General features: G+C 37.9%; 2 protein-coding genes across 2 annotated transcripts in view; both read left to right on the plus strand.

The window, feature by feature from the left end:
• Positions 1-2,221: 2,221 nt before the first annotated feature.
• On the plus strand, positions 2,222-3,896 carry LOC110111245 (UDP-glucose flavonoid 3-O-glucosyltransferase 7-like). The gene has a single exon (XM_020843023.2). The coding sequence runs from the start codon at positions 2,303-2,305 to the stop codon at positions 3,686-3,688; it is 1,386 nt and encodes a 461-aa protein (XP_020698682.2). The 5' UTR covers positions 2,222-2,302; the 3' UTR covers positions 3,689-3,896.
• A 5,789-nt stretch (positions 3,897-9,685) lies between these two features.
• Positions 9,686-14,414, plus strand: part of LOC110111175 — a 60,286-nt gene continuing 55,557 nt past the window's right edge. The window contains exons 1-3 of the mRNA XM_020842936.2: positions 9,686-10,065; positions 10,936-11,139; positions 13,786-13,881. Of these exons, the coding sequence (XP_020698595.1) occupies positions 9,916-10,065; positions 10,936-11,139; positions 13,786-13,881 (450 nt within the window). The 5' untranslated portion in view covers positions 9,686-9,915. The remainder of the gene's footprint in view (positions 10,066-10,935; positions 11,140-13,785; positions 13,882-14,414) is intronic.

Raw genomic sequence — 14,414 nt, forward strand, 5'->3', positions numbered from 1 at the left:
TGAGAAATAATGATGGATTGATATTATAGATGGATGCTATATAAAAGGATGAAAATACTAATTTAAAGTTAGATGTCCTATAATATCATCATAAAATATAATTTTAAAACAATTACCTATTTTAATCTCCTAATTAATCAACTAATGCTTCTATGAATTCATCAATATAAATCAATCCAGTGAAAACAATAAAAAATTATATATATTAAAATATAAAACTATATTTATCTCTCAAAATTAATATATAGAAGCTAAGAGATCAATCATTATATTTATTTCAACTTTATAAGCTCCTAATTATAAAAGAATAGAATTAAATATATGTAACTATAATAAAACCTAAATTTTTTATCTGTCCTCACTCTACAAGATCTGTATATATATATATATATATATATATATATCATTGAATCACCTTTTAATAATGTTTTTAAAGGTTATAAAAAATATATGTTGTTTGGTTTCTAAAAAAACAAAAAGAAGTATAAAATAAATATAATTGTTGCGTCCAGGAGTATTCGCGGTGGTAAAGAAATATCATATTTAACGTCTTAGCGTTGTACGAAAATCCTGCACGCAATCAGATAAGGAGAGAGGGTTTAGCATTTATGAGACACCAAGATTTTTACGTGAAAAACCCCTGAAAAAGGGGGAAAAACCATGGGGCCTAGCCCAGTTTGAACTAATCCACTAGTATTTGCAGTCGATTACAAATGAGCCCCTTCCTTGGGAGAAGACCTTGGCTTGATGTACATCTTATAGAGTACATTACATAATGTAGATACAAAGAGTTACTATTGACGTATTCGCTTTGTTGGAAGGACTGTAGTCTGCGGGCGACGGAAGTCAGGAGGACCGTAGTCAGCTGGCGACGGAGGTCGGAAGGACTGTAGTCGGCGAGCGACGGATGTCGGAAAGACTGTAGGTTTGACGTCGGGTAGAAGTCTGACGTCTGTTGGTAGCAGAGGAGAGCTCCGGCTTCACTTGAGCGGAGTTTCGGTGTCAGGAGGGAACTCTGTTGTAAATTGGGAAGAATTTCAGTATCACGTGGAAGTTGGGCAGAATTCCTGCGTTCTCCCTAATATCACGCATAATCCCAGCGTGTTCGAGAGGCAGGACGAACTCCGGCGGTGGTCGAGGAGGAGAGGATTCTCCTTTTCCCCTTTCTCCTCTTCTTCTTCTCTCTCTTCCCTTCAGTCCCTCTTGTGAAGAATGAGGGCTATATTTATAGTTTTTCTGGAGTGGCATGGCTTGTAAATATGTGTGAGATCAGGGGCGAACAGAGAGTGGTTGAATGGACGGCTGATATTGAATCCTTTGATCATACACCGTTCGTCAGCCATTTGAAGGCCTTAGTGATGTCGGAATCCGGCGATCTTGGGCTCGTTGGATTCATCTCGTCGAGCCGTTCGATTCGACTATAAGCTCGCTAAAATCGGAGACCGTTTGGTAACTCAAATTGTGATTCGAACCTTCCAACAACGTTTCGAGTCTTCGATTTGGACCCATTTGGGCTTGGATTGAGTTGAATTTGGTGTCGTTGGGTTCGTATTTCTGAGCGCTCAGTTTGACTGTAAGCTCGCTGAAATTGGAGTTCACGTGCTCCCGGATTTAATTTTTGAAGTTTCCAACTTGATTTTTGCCTCTAGATTCGTGCCCGATCAAGATAATTTTTGCATGACCTATCAATAATACATTTAAATTAATTTAATTTATTTAAATGAGTGTGATATAAATTTATTTGATAATTTTTTATCACCTTCAAATTTATTTTGGGGAGATTTACATAGATACCATTTTACATTACTCTATTTATATATTTAACACATGAAACTTTCATATTACATACATACCACTCATAGTTCATTTTCATATCAAATATTATTGATAGAAATGAAAAATATTAGTGCTAGGAAAAAAATATAAGTGGGATATTTGATATTAAAATAATATTAGGATTGTATGCATATAATATTAAAATTTTAAATATTAGATTTATAAATAAGATGTTATAAAGTGATATGTATGTAAAAATTTTTTTATAGGACTTAAATTCCCACCAACCCGGCCCGCCCAAAAAAAGTTTTTTATATGTTATATGTTATCTATTTTATCTTTGAAGATATATTTAAATATGGACAGCTGTTTTAAATTGCAGTTTTTTAAATGCAATTTTTAAAATTATCTCTGCAAGAAAATTATTAAGCTTCTCCTTATCTTTTAAGTCGTCGCTATAAATTATATTGCTCGCGGAGGATCTCCGGCTCGTAATCCTTCTTCTTTTCCTGCTTTCCTTGTTTCCATGGCCGCAATGGCGCCGCCCAAAGACTTCAATATCCACATGCTCTTTTTCCCTCTCATGAGCAAAAGCCATACACTCCCAATGGTTGAGATGGCCAAGCTTTTCGCCGCCCGCGGTGCCGGCGTAACCATCCTCATCACCCCGCTTAACGCCTCCCTCGTCTCCGGTGCCGATTCCTCCATCCGCATCCACCTCATCCCTTTCCCTTCCAACTTCTCCTCTTCCCTTCACACTGTCTCCGACCTCTTCATGCCCTCCCTAAGCACCGAGACCATCCTCCGCGACCCCTTCGACCAGGTCCTCAAAGAACTCCGCCCCGACTGCGTCGTCTCCGACCTCTTCATGCCGTGGACTTACGCCGTCGCGGCAGCTCGTGGCGTGCCTAGGCTCGTCTTCGATGGTTTCGGTTTCTTCGCCCGATGCCTCGAAGACGCCTTCTTGAAACAAAACCCCTTACAGAATCTGTCGCCGGAGACCGATTCCATCGTCCTTAACGGACTTCCACACCGCATGCAGTTTCTCAGATCTCAGTTCCCTGATCCCGACGAATGGGCCAAGCCGACGCCTTTATCCCAGATATGGAATCAGGCGGCGGAGGTCGATCCAAAGAGCTACGGCGTTGTTGTCAATAGCTTCTATGAGCTTGAACCGGATTATGTTAACCACTACAGGAATGTGATCGGCGGTAAGGCGTGGGCCGTCGGCCCTGTTGGGCTCTGTAATCATGGCTCTGTTAAAAATGATAATGAATGCTTGAAATGGCTTGAAGGGAAGAGTCCCGGCTCAGTCGTCTACATTTGTTTTGGGACCTTGAGCGATTTCTCTTCTACCCAGCTAAGAGAAATTGCTCTTGGAATATTGGCTTCCGGCCATCCGTTTATTTGGGCTGTGAGAAACACGAGCAATGATTGGATTCCTGAAGGATTTGAAGAGAAGATAGAAGGAAGAGGGCTTCTGATCAGAGGATGGGTGCCGCAGTTACTGATACTGAATCATCCATCGGTGGGAGGCTTTGTGACGCACTGTGGATGGAATTCGTGCCTTGAAGCAATTTCGGCTGGGTTGGCAATGGCGACATGGCCATTATTTGGAGAGCAATTCTATAACGAGAAGATGGTGGTGGACTTGCTCGGCATCGGAGTTGAAGTGGGGGCGAAGGAGTATGGTCTGATGACGGAAGACAGGAAGGAGGTGGTGACGGCGGCGATGGTGGAGGCGGCTGTGCGGAAACTGATGGGAAAAAGCGAGGAGGCGGATGAGAGGAGGAGGAAGGCTAAGGAGTTGGGGTTGAAGGCCGGGAGGGCGGTGGCGAAGGGTGGTTCGTCGTACAATGATGTCGGAAATTTGATTCAGGAGCTGATGGAGAAGAAGGAAAGCGGTTTCTAAAGCTGGGCGCATTAATTTATGGCTTTGAGAGTGGTTATTACTTGTTAGGGGTTTTGCTGTAGTATCTGTACTTCTTTTTCCTTGCATGGTGTGACGGTGATATCTTATCTCTATCTTTTCAGTAGGGCTGCAAACGATTTGAGCGAGTCGAGTATGTGAGTGTTCATGTTTGTGTTCATTTAATATTAGCTTGTTCAAGTTTGGTTCATATTTGTTCGAGCTTTAGCGTTTGTATTCATATTTGGTTCATTTAAATTAAGGAGTGTTCATGTTCAGTTCATGTTCGTTCGTTTAGTGTTTATCGAGCTTGTTTGCGAACATATTTAACGAATTTTTTTAACTATCAAATAAACACGTCATGAACATATCTATGAACAAACACATTTATAATAAAAGCAATTGTCTATGTAACAAAGGTAATGATTATTTATATTTATTAATTCTATAGTCAAATATTAATTATTTTTATCGAGCTTATTCACGAGTTCAAAATTGAACATGAATCGAGCTTTTATTGAGCTTCTTATCGAGCTTAATGTCGAGCTTGTTCACGAACTTCAAATGATGTTGTTCACGAACATAAATGAGCCGAACACATTAGTGTTCAAGTTTGTTTATTTAAGAATCAAGTATTTAAAATATTGTTCAAATTTGTTTGTTTAGTTAATTAAACGATCGCAAACGAGCTTTAATTGAACCGAACAGCGAGTAGCTCGTCGAACGTTTGGTTCGCTTGCAGCCCTACTTTTGAGAAGTGAATTATCTTTTTTTTTTCTTGAGACGACTTTTAAATTATTTTATAAAATAATTAATTAGTGTAAAAAATTCTAATTCAAAATTTTTGTTAACTAAAATATTATTTTAGAAATATTAATATTTTGTAAAAAAATTTTATATTAAAAAATTACTTTAAGAAACAATAAGAAAGTTCTCCCAAACGAAACAATAAGAAAATTGTCCCAAACGAATCTTAAAAAGTTGTCGCAAATGAATCCTTAAATAACATCAAATATAATTGTTGCGTCTTGGAGTATTCGCGGCGGTAGAGAAATATATAGTTTAACGTCTTAGCATTGTACGAAGATCCAGCACACAATCAGATAAATGAGAGAGTGTAGCGTTCATAAGAGACACCAAAGTTTTTACGTGGAAAACCCCTGAAAATGAGGAAAAACAATGGGGCCTGGCCCAGTTTGAATGAATCCACTAGTATTTGTAGTCGATTACAAATGAGGCCTTCTTAGGGAGAAGGCATTGGCTTGATGTCACAAATGTACATCATATAGAGTGTATTATATGGTGGGAGTTATAATAGATGTATTTGTTTTGTCAGCACGTTCATAGTCGATAGGATGTAGGCCGGAAAGATCGTTTTCTGATGATGGAGATCGGAAGGACCATAGTAGGCGACGGAGGTCGGGAGGACCGTACTCGGCAGGAGATTGGGGTCTGAGTGACCGTTGTTTGGTAACGGAGGTCGGGAGGACCGTAGTCGGCAGGAGATCGGGGTCTGAAAGACCGTTGTCTGGTGATGGAGGTCAGAGTGACCATAGTAGGCGACAGAGGTCGGGAGGACCGTAGTCGGTAGGAGACCGGGGTCTGAAAGATCGTTGTAGTAGGGCGATACTTTGGTAGAACTCTATGCGTCAGGTAGTGGCCCAGTAGAAGTCCGGGTCTCAGGTGGTGTCCTGGTTGAGCACAGGGTCTCAAGTGGCTGTTCGACGGAGCAACGACGTCAGGCGGTGGTTAGACGGAGGTGAGGTCCTTCTGCGGTGGTCCGACGAAGGTGAGGGCCTCTGGCAAAGGTGAGGGCCTCTAGCAAAGATGAGGGCCTCTGGCAAAGGTGAGGGCCTTTGGTGAAGGTGAGGACCTTAGGTGTTGGTGAGGGCCTTTTGGTGAATGTGAGGGCCTCAGGTGTTGGTGAGGGCCTCTGGAAAAGGTGAGGGCCTTTGGTGAAGGTGAGGGCCTCAGGTGTTGGTGAGGGCCTTTGTGTAATATCAAAAATCTGCTCCAGGATCGTCCCAGGACGATCCAGATCGTCCTGGGACGATCAGTGAAAATTTTGCCCAGTTTTGCTCCAGGTGATTTTCTGTACATATCGTCCAGGCCGATCGGCACTGTAGAAAATATCGGCCTGAGAATAGTTCTTGGAATCGTCCAGGACGGTCGGGACGATCGATATTTGGTCTGATCGTCCTGGGACGATCTAGCGATCGGCCGGGCCGATCTGAAGATTATAAAGCTGATTTCAAGTCGTTTTGAAGAGAGAGAAAATCAAATTTTATAAAATAAATATCTGAGGAGAGAGAAAGTCGAGGGCATTTTGGCAAAAGTTGATTTTCGGACGACGCGGAGCCGTTTTCGTCCGAGGAGACTGTTCAGAATATTGCTGTACGCAAGGTAAGGCACATTCCGCCTTTCTCAATTTTTAGAACCGTCGAGTTTGGCGGTATTTTCTGTTCGGATTTCGTTTCCGTTACTGTTTTTCGTCCGTATCTTTTGATTGGTTCAGTTTTTACCGCGTAACTTTCTGTATATTGTTGACGTGCCGAGTGTGCACATTTTGGTTATTTTCCGAAGATTTTTGTCCGGGTATTTTTGATTCGGCGGAGTTTTTCGTAGACTACATTTTTCTGTGAAATTATAAATTCTCTGTGCAGTAGAATAAAAGTTCTGGAATGTGATTATCTATATTCTGTGCGAATTTGGTAAATTTTCTTTGCAGGAAATTTTGTGTAAATTCTGTCTACTGCCGTTGTGCTGCCCGATTTTTGTCTGATTTCGAATTTGCCCGGATTTCTTCTGAATTGAAATGCTATCTGTATGTGCTATAAAAAGGGAGCTATAAGGGGTCTGAATCCTATGAGATTCAGTTAGTGTCTGGGAAATCTGAAATGAGCTCAATCTGAAATTCTGAAATCAGTTCTGTTCCGGATCCGATGAATTCTGTTCTGGTGCTATAAGCACATTTGTTCTGGTGCCGTGAGCACAAAGGGAGGCATAAGGGGCCTGGATCCTATGAGATTCAGTCAGTGTCTGGGAAGGGAGGCATAAGGGGCCGGAATCCGTAGAGATTCCGTCAGTGTCAGGGCATTTAGCTATGAATTAAATATTTGATATCTGATATCTGATTTGATCTGATTCTGATTTCCGTATCTGTTCTGTAAGCAAGTATGATTCTGTTATGTCTGATCTGTTCTGTTCTGATTTCTATTTCCGTACAATTATGTTGGATTTGATATCTGTTCCGTTCAGTTTACTTCTGATTCGATAAGTCTGATATGTTCTGTTCTGATTTGTATTCTGATGTGAATTTATCTGTACGACTCTGATTCTGATATGATATATGTTCTGATTTGTTCTGTTTCGTTCTGATATGTCCGATCTGATTTCTGTACGATTCTGTTCCGATTTCTGATTGGATTTCGGTCTGATGAGTTTGGTTTTGGATTCTGAGAGTTTTGATTGGAGGATTGTTGCTTTGCTGAGCTGTTGAGCTCACTCTTGTTTTCTGGTAGTTTTCAGGTTCTGGGAAAAGGGAAAGAAGTCCAAGAGTAGATTTCTGAGTTCTGATCTGTATAGGTATTGTTTGTACCTTTTGATTTTTGTACGGTCACGGTTTTCTTCTGTATTTCTTCTGTTAGCCATGTACCGTATTTGTAGATGATTGTTTTGAGGAAAAGAAAGAAAAAGATAGATGTTTTGTTCCGCTGCATTTGGTGACTTATAGTAGCTCTGTGTTTGTGTGTTTTTTGAGTTGAGTAATTTGGAAGATTCAGTTCAGAAACCAATTCCAAAGCCAGATCCTGGATAAGAAGGTTTTTGTCGCGGTCTGGCTCGGGCGGGATCCGTCCCCGTCGGGTCGGGTCGTGACACTTTGGCAGAGGTGAGGGCTTCAGGTGTTGGTGAGGGCCTTTGACGAAGGTGAGGGCCTCTGGCGAAGGTGAGGGCCTCAGGTGGTGGTCCGAAGAAGCTCCGTCGGTGGTCCGGCGAGGCTCCGACGATGGTCCGGCAAGGCTCCGGCGGTGGTCTGACGAAGTTCCGGTGTTGGTCCGGCGAGGGTGATGGCCTCATGTGGTGGTCCGGCAAAGCTCCGTCGGTGGTCCGGCGAGGCTCCAGCGGTGGTCCGGCGAGGCTCTTGCGCGGGGTCCGGTGGTGGTCGAGGAGGAGCTTCTTCCTTCTCTTCATTCTCTTCTTCCATCTCTTCTCCTCTTCTCTTCTTGCTTCGGTCCCCCTTTCAAGAGAAATGTGGGGTATATTTATAGATTTTCTGGAGTGGCATGCCCCGTAAATAGGTGAGAGATCAAGGGTAAATGGGGAGTGGTTGGATGGACGGCCAATATTGAACCCCTTGATCATGGATCGTTCGTCAGGCATTTGGAGGCCTTAGTGATTTTGGAATTCGGTGATCTTGGGCTCGTTGGATTTTTTTTGTCGAGCCGTTCGATTCGAGTATAAGCTCGTTAAAATCGGAGACCGTTTGGTAACTCAAATTGTGTTTCGAACCTTCCAACATCACTTCGAGTCTTCGATTTAGACTCATTTGGGCTCTGATTGAGTTGAATTTGGTGTCGTTGGGTTCGTATTTCCGAGACCCTCAGTTTGTTTATATATATATTTGATTGTACATTTTATTGACAATAACTGGCGACTATTGTAATTGTAGTAGTTGTTGATGTTGACTGTTGTGGTTGTGTAAGCTAGTTCCACTAATTAATTGTTATTGTAAGCCGGTTTCAGTTGTTGTTTTACATGTTGTTGTTGTAGTGTTGTGTAAGCTGTTACATCCTTATTCGTTCATTAGTTGATGTTGTAGTTATTGTTATAGTTGCTGTAGTAGTTGTTGTTGTAGAACTGAACTACTATTGCAGTGCTGCTGATATTGTATTGATATGTTGGGATAATTGATTTGATTTATTTGTAGTTTTGAGCTCTTTTGAAAATAGGCATAATATGAGAATCTATCTTTATTTTGATGATTTTTTAAATAGGAAAATGATGAAAAACCTTTCAAAGTAAATGCAACTAGGTGGCTTTTATGTTGTATTACATCGAGCATATACATTATAATTAAATAGATACTACTATCTTAAATAATACAAAATGTTGCCTTGGATGATATCCCTAAATATTCATTACTCATTTACATTTTATTAATTTTAGTACTTGTTGACTGATTTGCATATTTGAAGGTTTAACTTGTGCTCTAGTATTTGTCATTGTTTTTATTATTTAGGTTTTTATCTATTTAACTTGTTTTTTTAAGTTTTTTTTTTTTTTTTTTTTTTTTTTTTTTTTTTTTTTTTTTTTTTTTTTTTTTTTTTTTTTTTTTTTTATGTTTTTGTAGATGGATCTCATGATCTCATATCCAGTTCAATTCTCCACTCCAATACTCCATGAGTTAGAGGGGGTGTAAAGTATCAAAGTAGATAAAATAGAATTTGTGTTTAGAAAACAATGTAAATGTAATTTGTCATTTTTATTTGTATTAAGTATAAGAGTGTAAATGTAATGTATATTAGTGTTTAGTAAATGTAGTTTTTTATACATATAATTTGTAATTTGGTAATTAGTATTAATATTTAACTATTTTGTAAATGTAATCAAATAATTTTTTATAATTGTGTATTTTACTATTTTGTAAATGTAATTCACTAATTTGTGTTCATTTATGGTTGCTCAAAGCCTCAAATAATCAAATACTTATATTTATTTCAGTTTTTTGTATTTTAAAAATTTAATTGAATTACTTAAATAAATCTGAAATCGCACAAAAGGCCAAAATGAGAACAAATCGGTTTGATGGGTCAATTCGGGTTGACCCGAATCCAATTCCATATCGGGTCGAACGGATGGAATCAGTTGGCAGCGGATCAAATTTGGGTTGTAACTTGTAACCCAACCCGATTTGACACCCGTGCTTTGAAAGCCGTGTCAAATATAAAGAATTCCATAAAATTGCCGCGACCTCTCCAACCTCGGAAGTAATATACCGGAAATTGCAGAAGTACAAGTTCCTAAGCTCCTACTACACCGATCGACCGTCGTCTGCCTCACCGATTTTTTATGTGCAGTGCTGATCACTTGTATACCGTGGAGTGCGAGAAATCGAACGTTCTGGAATATCATTGCCATGTGGCGCCGCTGACTTCTGGGCTTTTGCAGATCAAGCGCTCTTGAACCCTAACCCTCGTCCTGTTTCCTTCCAATCTCAGGCCTCTCCATCAATGTCTTGGTTAAAATCAGCTGTCAACAAGGCCGTCGAAGTCAGCGGCAAACACAACCTCACCCGTACTGTCCGCAACTATGCCGACACCGTCGTCCATCAAGCCGGTCAGGCCGTAGCCGGTGGTGCTAAAATTCTTCAGGATCGTATGGTAATGCCTATTCTTCAATTGTTTATTTGTTATCTATCAAATAATACTGTGGTTGATGGAAACCCTAGGGAAGTTCATAATAATTATTATTTTTCTTATTACTTATCGGTCAATTGTTTATAATCTACCATACTTGCACGCCATTTGTTTCCTTTGTTGGTATCTTAGGTTTCTTGATCTCCTTTTCTTCTGGGGTAATCAAAATAATCAGCCCTCAGAAGTTGACAGAACTTCTCAATTGAAGCGTGCTTATATAACGTCCGATGCAATAATTTTCATGTTCTTTGCATTTGCTAAAGTATCTTATTTGTGGATTATTTTATATTGGAATATCTAGCGGCCTTGGAAAATCTGCTCTGTAGCATAGCTTATCATGCTGGATTCCTCTATTGCAACTAGTTTTATATAAAAAAGGCTTGGTGATCTTTTAACCCTCATCATTCTGACCATTTGGCTATATCAAATTAATATTATTTATGAGGTTCATTATTGCCAAAATCATTGTGATTGAATTGCAATATTTTGGCCATCTTTCGTGCATTTGGTTTTATTTTATATTATGAATGAATGACCACTCTGAATGATTTATAGACTCTTCATCAACTTAATATTGGCCTATTTACCAATGCTTCTGATAGCACTATATGTGACATCTTTTAATGACACCGAAAGCTTCATACATATTTTTATGTTGAGAAGCTTTGCTTTGTTACATATGTTTGGTTTACATATGTTTGCTTTGAAAGAAAGAAGTCCTTACAACAAAAAAAAATCATATATTAGATCTTCAGCTGCTATTTTTGACATTAAGTTTACCGGAAACATTGAGAATTCCAACTTTATTTTAATTACACCATGTAATATTGTCAGGGTATTAAAAATTACAGAGGTTTTAAGCAAACAGTAAGAAGATTGGAAGAAGCTGCTGTCTCTTGTAGGGGCCAAGAACGAGTTCAGCTGTTGAGAAGGTGGTTGCCTGCTTTGAAAGTGACTGAACATCTTTCTGGAGGACCAGCAGATGTAAAGAGTCCAGAAGAGCTCAGACCTTCAGAAGAAACCAAGAAGTTTACATCAGTAAGTTTACATGATTCATTAAATGCAATTGTTATAAACTGAATGTTTTAGTATGTGATTCAGTTTTATTTTGAATCGTTTGAGTTGGGTCACAAAATATCTTGAATGAGATATTCAAGTCTATTTATCAATGTAAAAAAAAAAAAAAAAAGATTCTACTTCCTCTTGTTTGGCTTACATGATTTATTTTTCTCCAAGGAAAAGGGAAAATAATTCAGTTCATATCTATTGTGGGAATTATTTGGAAGATCCTAAAGTATAAACAAGCTTTTTCTGTTGTCAAGAGCATAATTGAGGTAGTCAACGACCTTAAAGTTTCAAGTGCGCACACAAAAATAGAGATAAAAACAGAAGCATAAATCATAAGGTTTATGCTGTGAAGTAATATCCAAAAAAGCACATGATCTTTGGCTAAAATATATCGTTAAATAGCTGACAATTTTGTTTAGTCACTTGTATAATGGAGATATTTAGGAAGCATGTTTGTTTAAAAATTACCCATTATTTTTAACTACTAATACCATTTTTAAAGTCTACATTGATCCACGCACATTTATCTTGTGGAATGTCTTGGGAGGACTGATATGTTATTCATACCAATCATCTTAGATTCTCTACTGTTAGAAATCTGAGCTACTTTTAAATAATCAACATCATATATGGAATTGTCATACATGATTAATGCCAAATAATTATTATTGTATTCACGATGGAAGATCTAGACTTGTTAGTGAAACACTCTTTAACTTTTCTTCACATTTTAGTTTGAAAATATGCAGTTTTAGTTTTAATTCTCTGCCACTAATTTAATCAACTCCTATAATAGGTGCATCTCTTACCCTGTATGATAATGTCCAAACCAACCAAGTATATTTTTTTAATCACCTTATCTTTGAAATGTATAACTCCAACCTAAGAGATCTCAAATTCAGCCAAATTCCAAATGCCATAACCTTAGGTAAACAAACTATTTAATGCATACAATCCAAAAGGAAATATCTAAACAGTCCATACACTCAAATTTCCCTCCTAAACTTATCCTAAAACCTTCCTAATCAGCTCTTTTGAAAAGGGTGGCTTGTGCGGCTCATATAGGAGACGAAACTTCAGCCTCTTCCGCAAGAGCTTGTCCGTGTGGACCGACCGGCTGGACCGATCCAATGGACCGGTCTAACACATGCTTAGCTAGTGAGAACTTAATTTGGTTTCAATCCAAGTGTAAGTTGGTTCATTGACATCCATTTGAGCTCAACACAAGTCAGTTGATCTATCTATCTATTTATTTGTTATCATTGGGTTGACTTATTAGCCAAATTATATCTATAAATCATACATGCTACATGCATAGCTGAGTGCATGCATGTTGATCGACATGCATGCATAGATGGATGAATATGCGCTTACATATTTTGATTCAATTTTGTCATGTTTGATTGATCCAGGCATTTCAATCTTGATACATTGGACCTAGATTGTAATTGTTCTTTCCCTTTGATTTGAGCCTGACAGATTTGGTTTTCCATTAATTCTCAAATAGTAAATTAAAAAAACTTTAATATATATATAAAGAAAAGAAAAGAAAAAAAAAAAATCGCACATTCATGTTGTTTGAGTCGAATAGCCTGTGCTGCCAATAGATTCTGAAACGAATCTCACTGGGAGATATTTGTATGTCATGAAAACAAGGCTGTCAGTGCAGAAGTCGCTCCCTTTATAGATGAAACAATCTTTTATTCTTTTCTGATTGAACGTCTAGCAACCGAATCAGCCGTGCCTCCAAGTAGTTGGAATGACTGATGGATATGGTGATGATTTAGTCAAACTCAATCTGCTTGATAAATTTCATCATAAGAATCATCATCTTCATTTGCCTTAACCTAAATATTTGGGCATGGTTTTTTGAACCGTAATCCATTATAACCGTAATGCAACTAATTTAATTTGTTTGCTGTATAAGGACAGCGAAATGGAAAAACTTGTAATTGTTGGTTTATGGCTCCTAATATTTATTTTAGCAGCAATTCATCTCTTGCAACAATTTATAGTTATAGTTTCTTGACAATGCCTTAATTATACCTGCTCTGGTAATAATGTTCAGGTCCAACTTTCTGCCATTGCTGATGGAGGCTGCATAAAATGGATCTATTTTATCGAAGGAATAATTTATTGATCTATGCTCTTAAACAGAGAAATATCTGAAGTTCATTTAATTAGGAGGGCATTGGTACACAATAAACTGATTTTATAAAACAAACTATGTTGTGAAATCAGGCTAATGGTGGCAAATATGATGAATTGAACAAATAAATCATTTTGATATACTTTTTGCAATGCTTAATGTTCTTTTTAGCAATTCTGAATTGTGTGCTTTCTAGGGTGTTAACAAATTCTTTATTTAGTTCAGTATGTGATTCACGGAAGGATTAATGGATTGTGGACTTCTATTTGATAAAAATTGTAGTGCAAGGATATGTAATGCTTTTCTCAAATTACTATTTCAAAGTAGTGCTTCACATGTCTATGTCTAGCCTAATAATCTTCTCTACGATGGTGTTATTTTGATATGAAAATCTATTCTTATGGATTTATTTTGGTGTTACATTACCTTTGATTTTTCATTTAACGATCTTTCTAAATTTTGAACAGATGCTATTTTTTGATTCTGATATGGAAGGCGAGCCAATGAAATTTCGGGATGTATTTCTTCATAGCCAAGCAGTAGAAGGCATTACATTGTCTATGGTTAGTCGGCAGTGTAAATTTGTTATGTGAACTTCCTTACAATGTAGTTATTATTAGCGGTAAACATAGTTTGCATACTTTGTTACTACCTTCGACAATAATTATCTCAACTTTTATCATTAGACAAGTATGACCATCAATGTAGGATATGTATAAATGGCATGGCCGTGGTGTTTATAAAATTTTAATATAAAATATGTAATCAAAATGCCTAATGCCCATGTTTTCTATCATAAAAAGCATTACACAATAAAGTGTAATCTCTTGCATAAAAAAAACTTGTGAGTTAACAAAATAAAAATTAATATTTGTTTCCTTACAATTACATTTCAATATTTCTTGATTCTTCAAGTCATTTAGTAGTCAATAAGACATGAGCATTAAAATTAATCATCAGGCATAACTTCAATAATATGATGTTGTATTCTCCACTCCTAATTTTAAGGACTAAAAAAAAAAATTATATAATCTTCAAAATTGTCGTATCAAATATGAATATATTGATTTATCACTAATTGTATGTGTTAAATTCA

This window comes from Dendrobium catenatum, unplaced genomic scaffold (assembly GCF_001605985.2).
Source record: "Dendrobium catenatum unplaced genomic scaffold, ASM160598v2 fragScaff_scaffold_621, whole genome shotgun sequence".
In the NCBI taxonomy this organism is placed as follows: Eukaryota; Viridiplantae; Streptophyta; class Magnoliopsida; order Asparagales; family Orchidaceae; genus Dendrobium; species Dendrobium catenatum.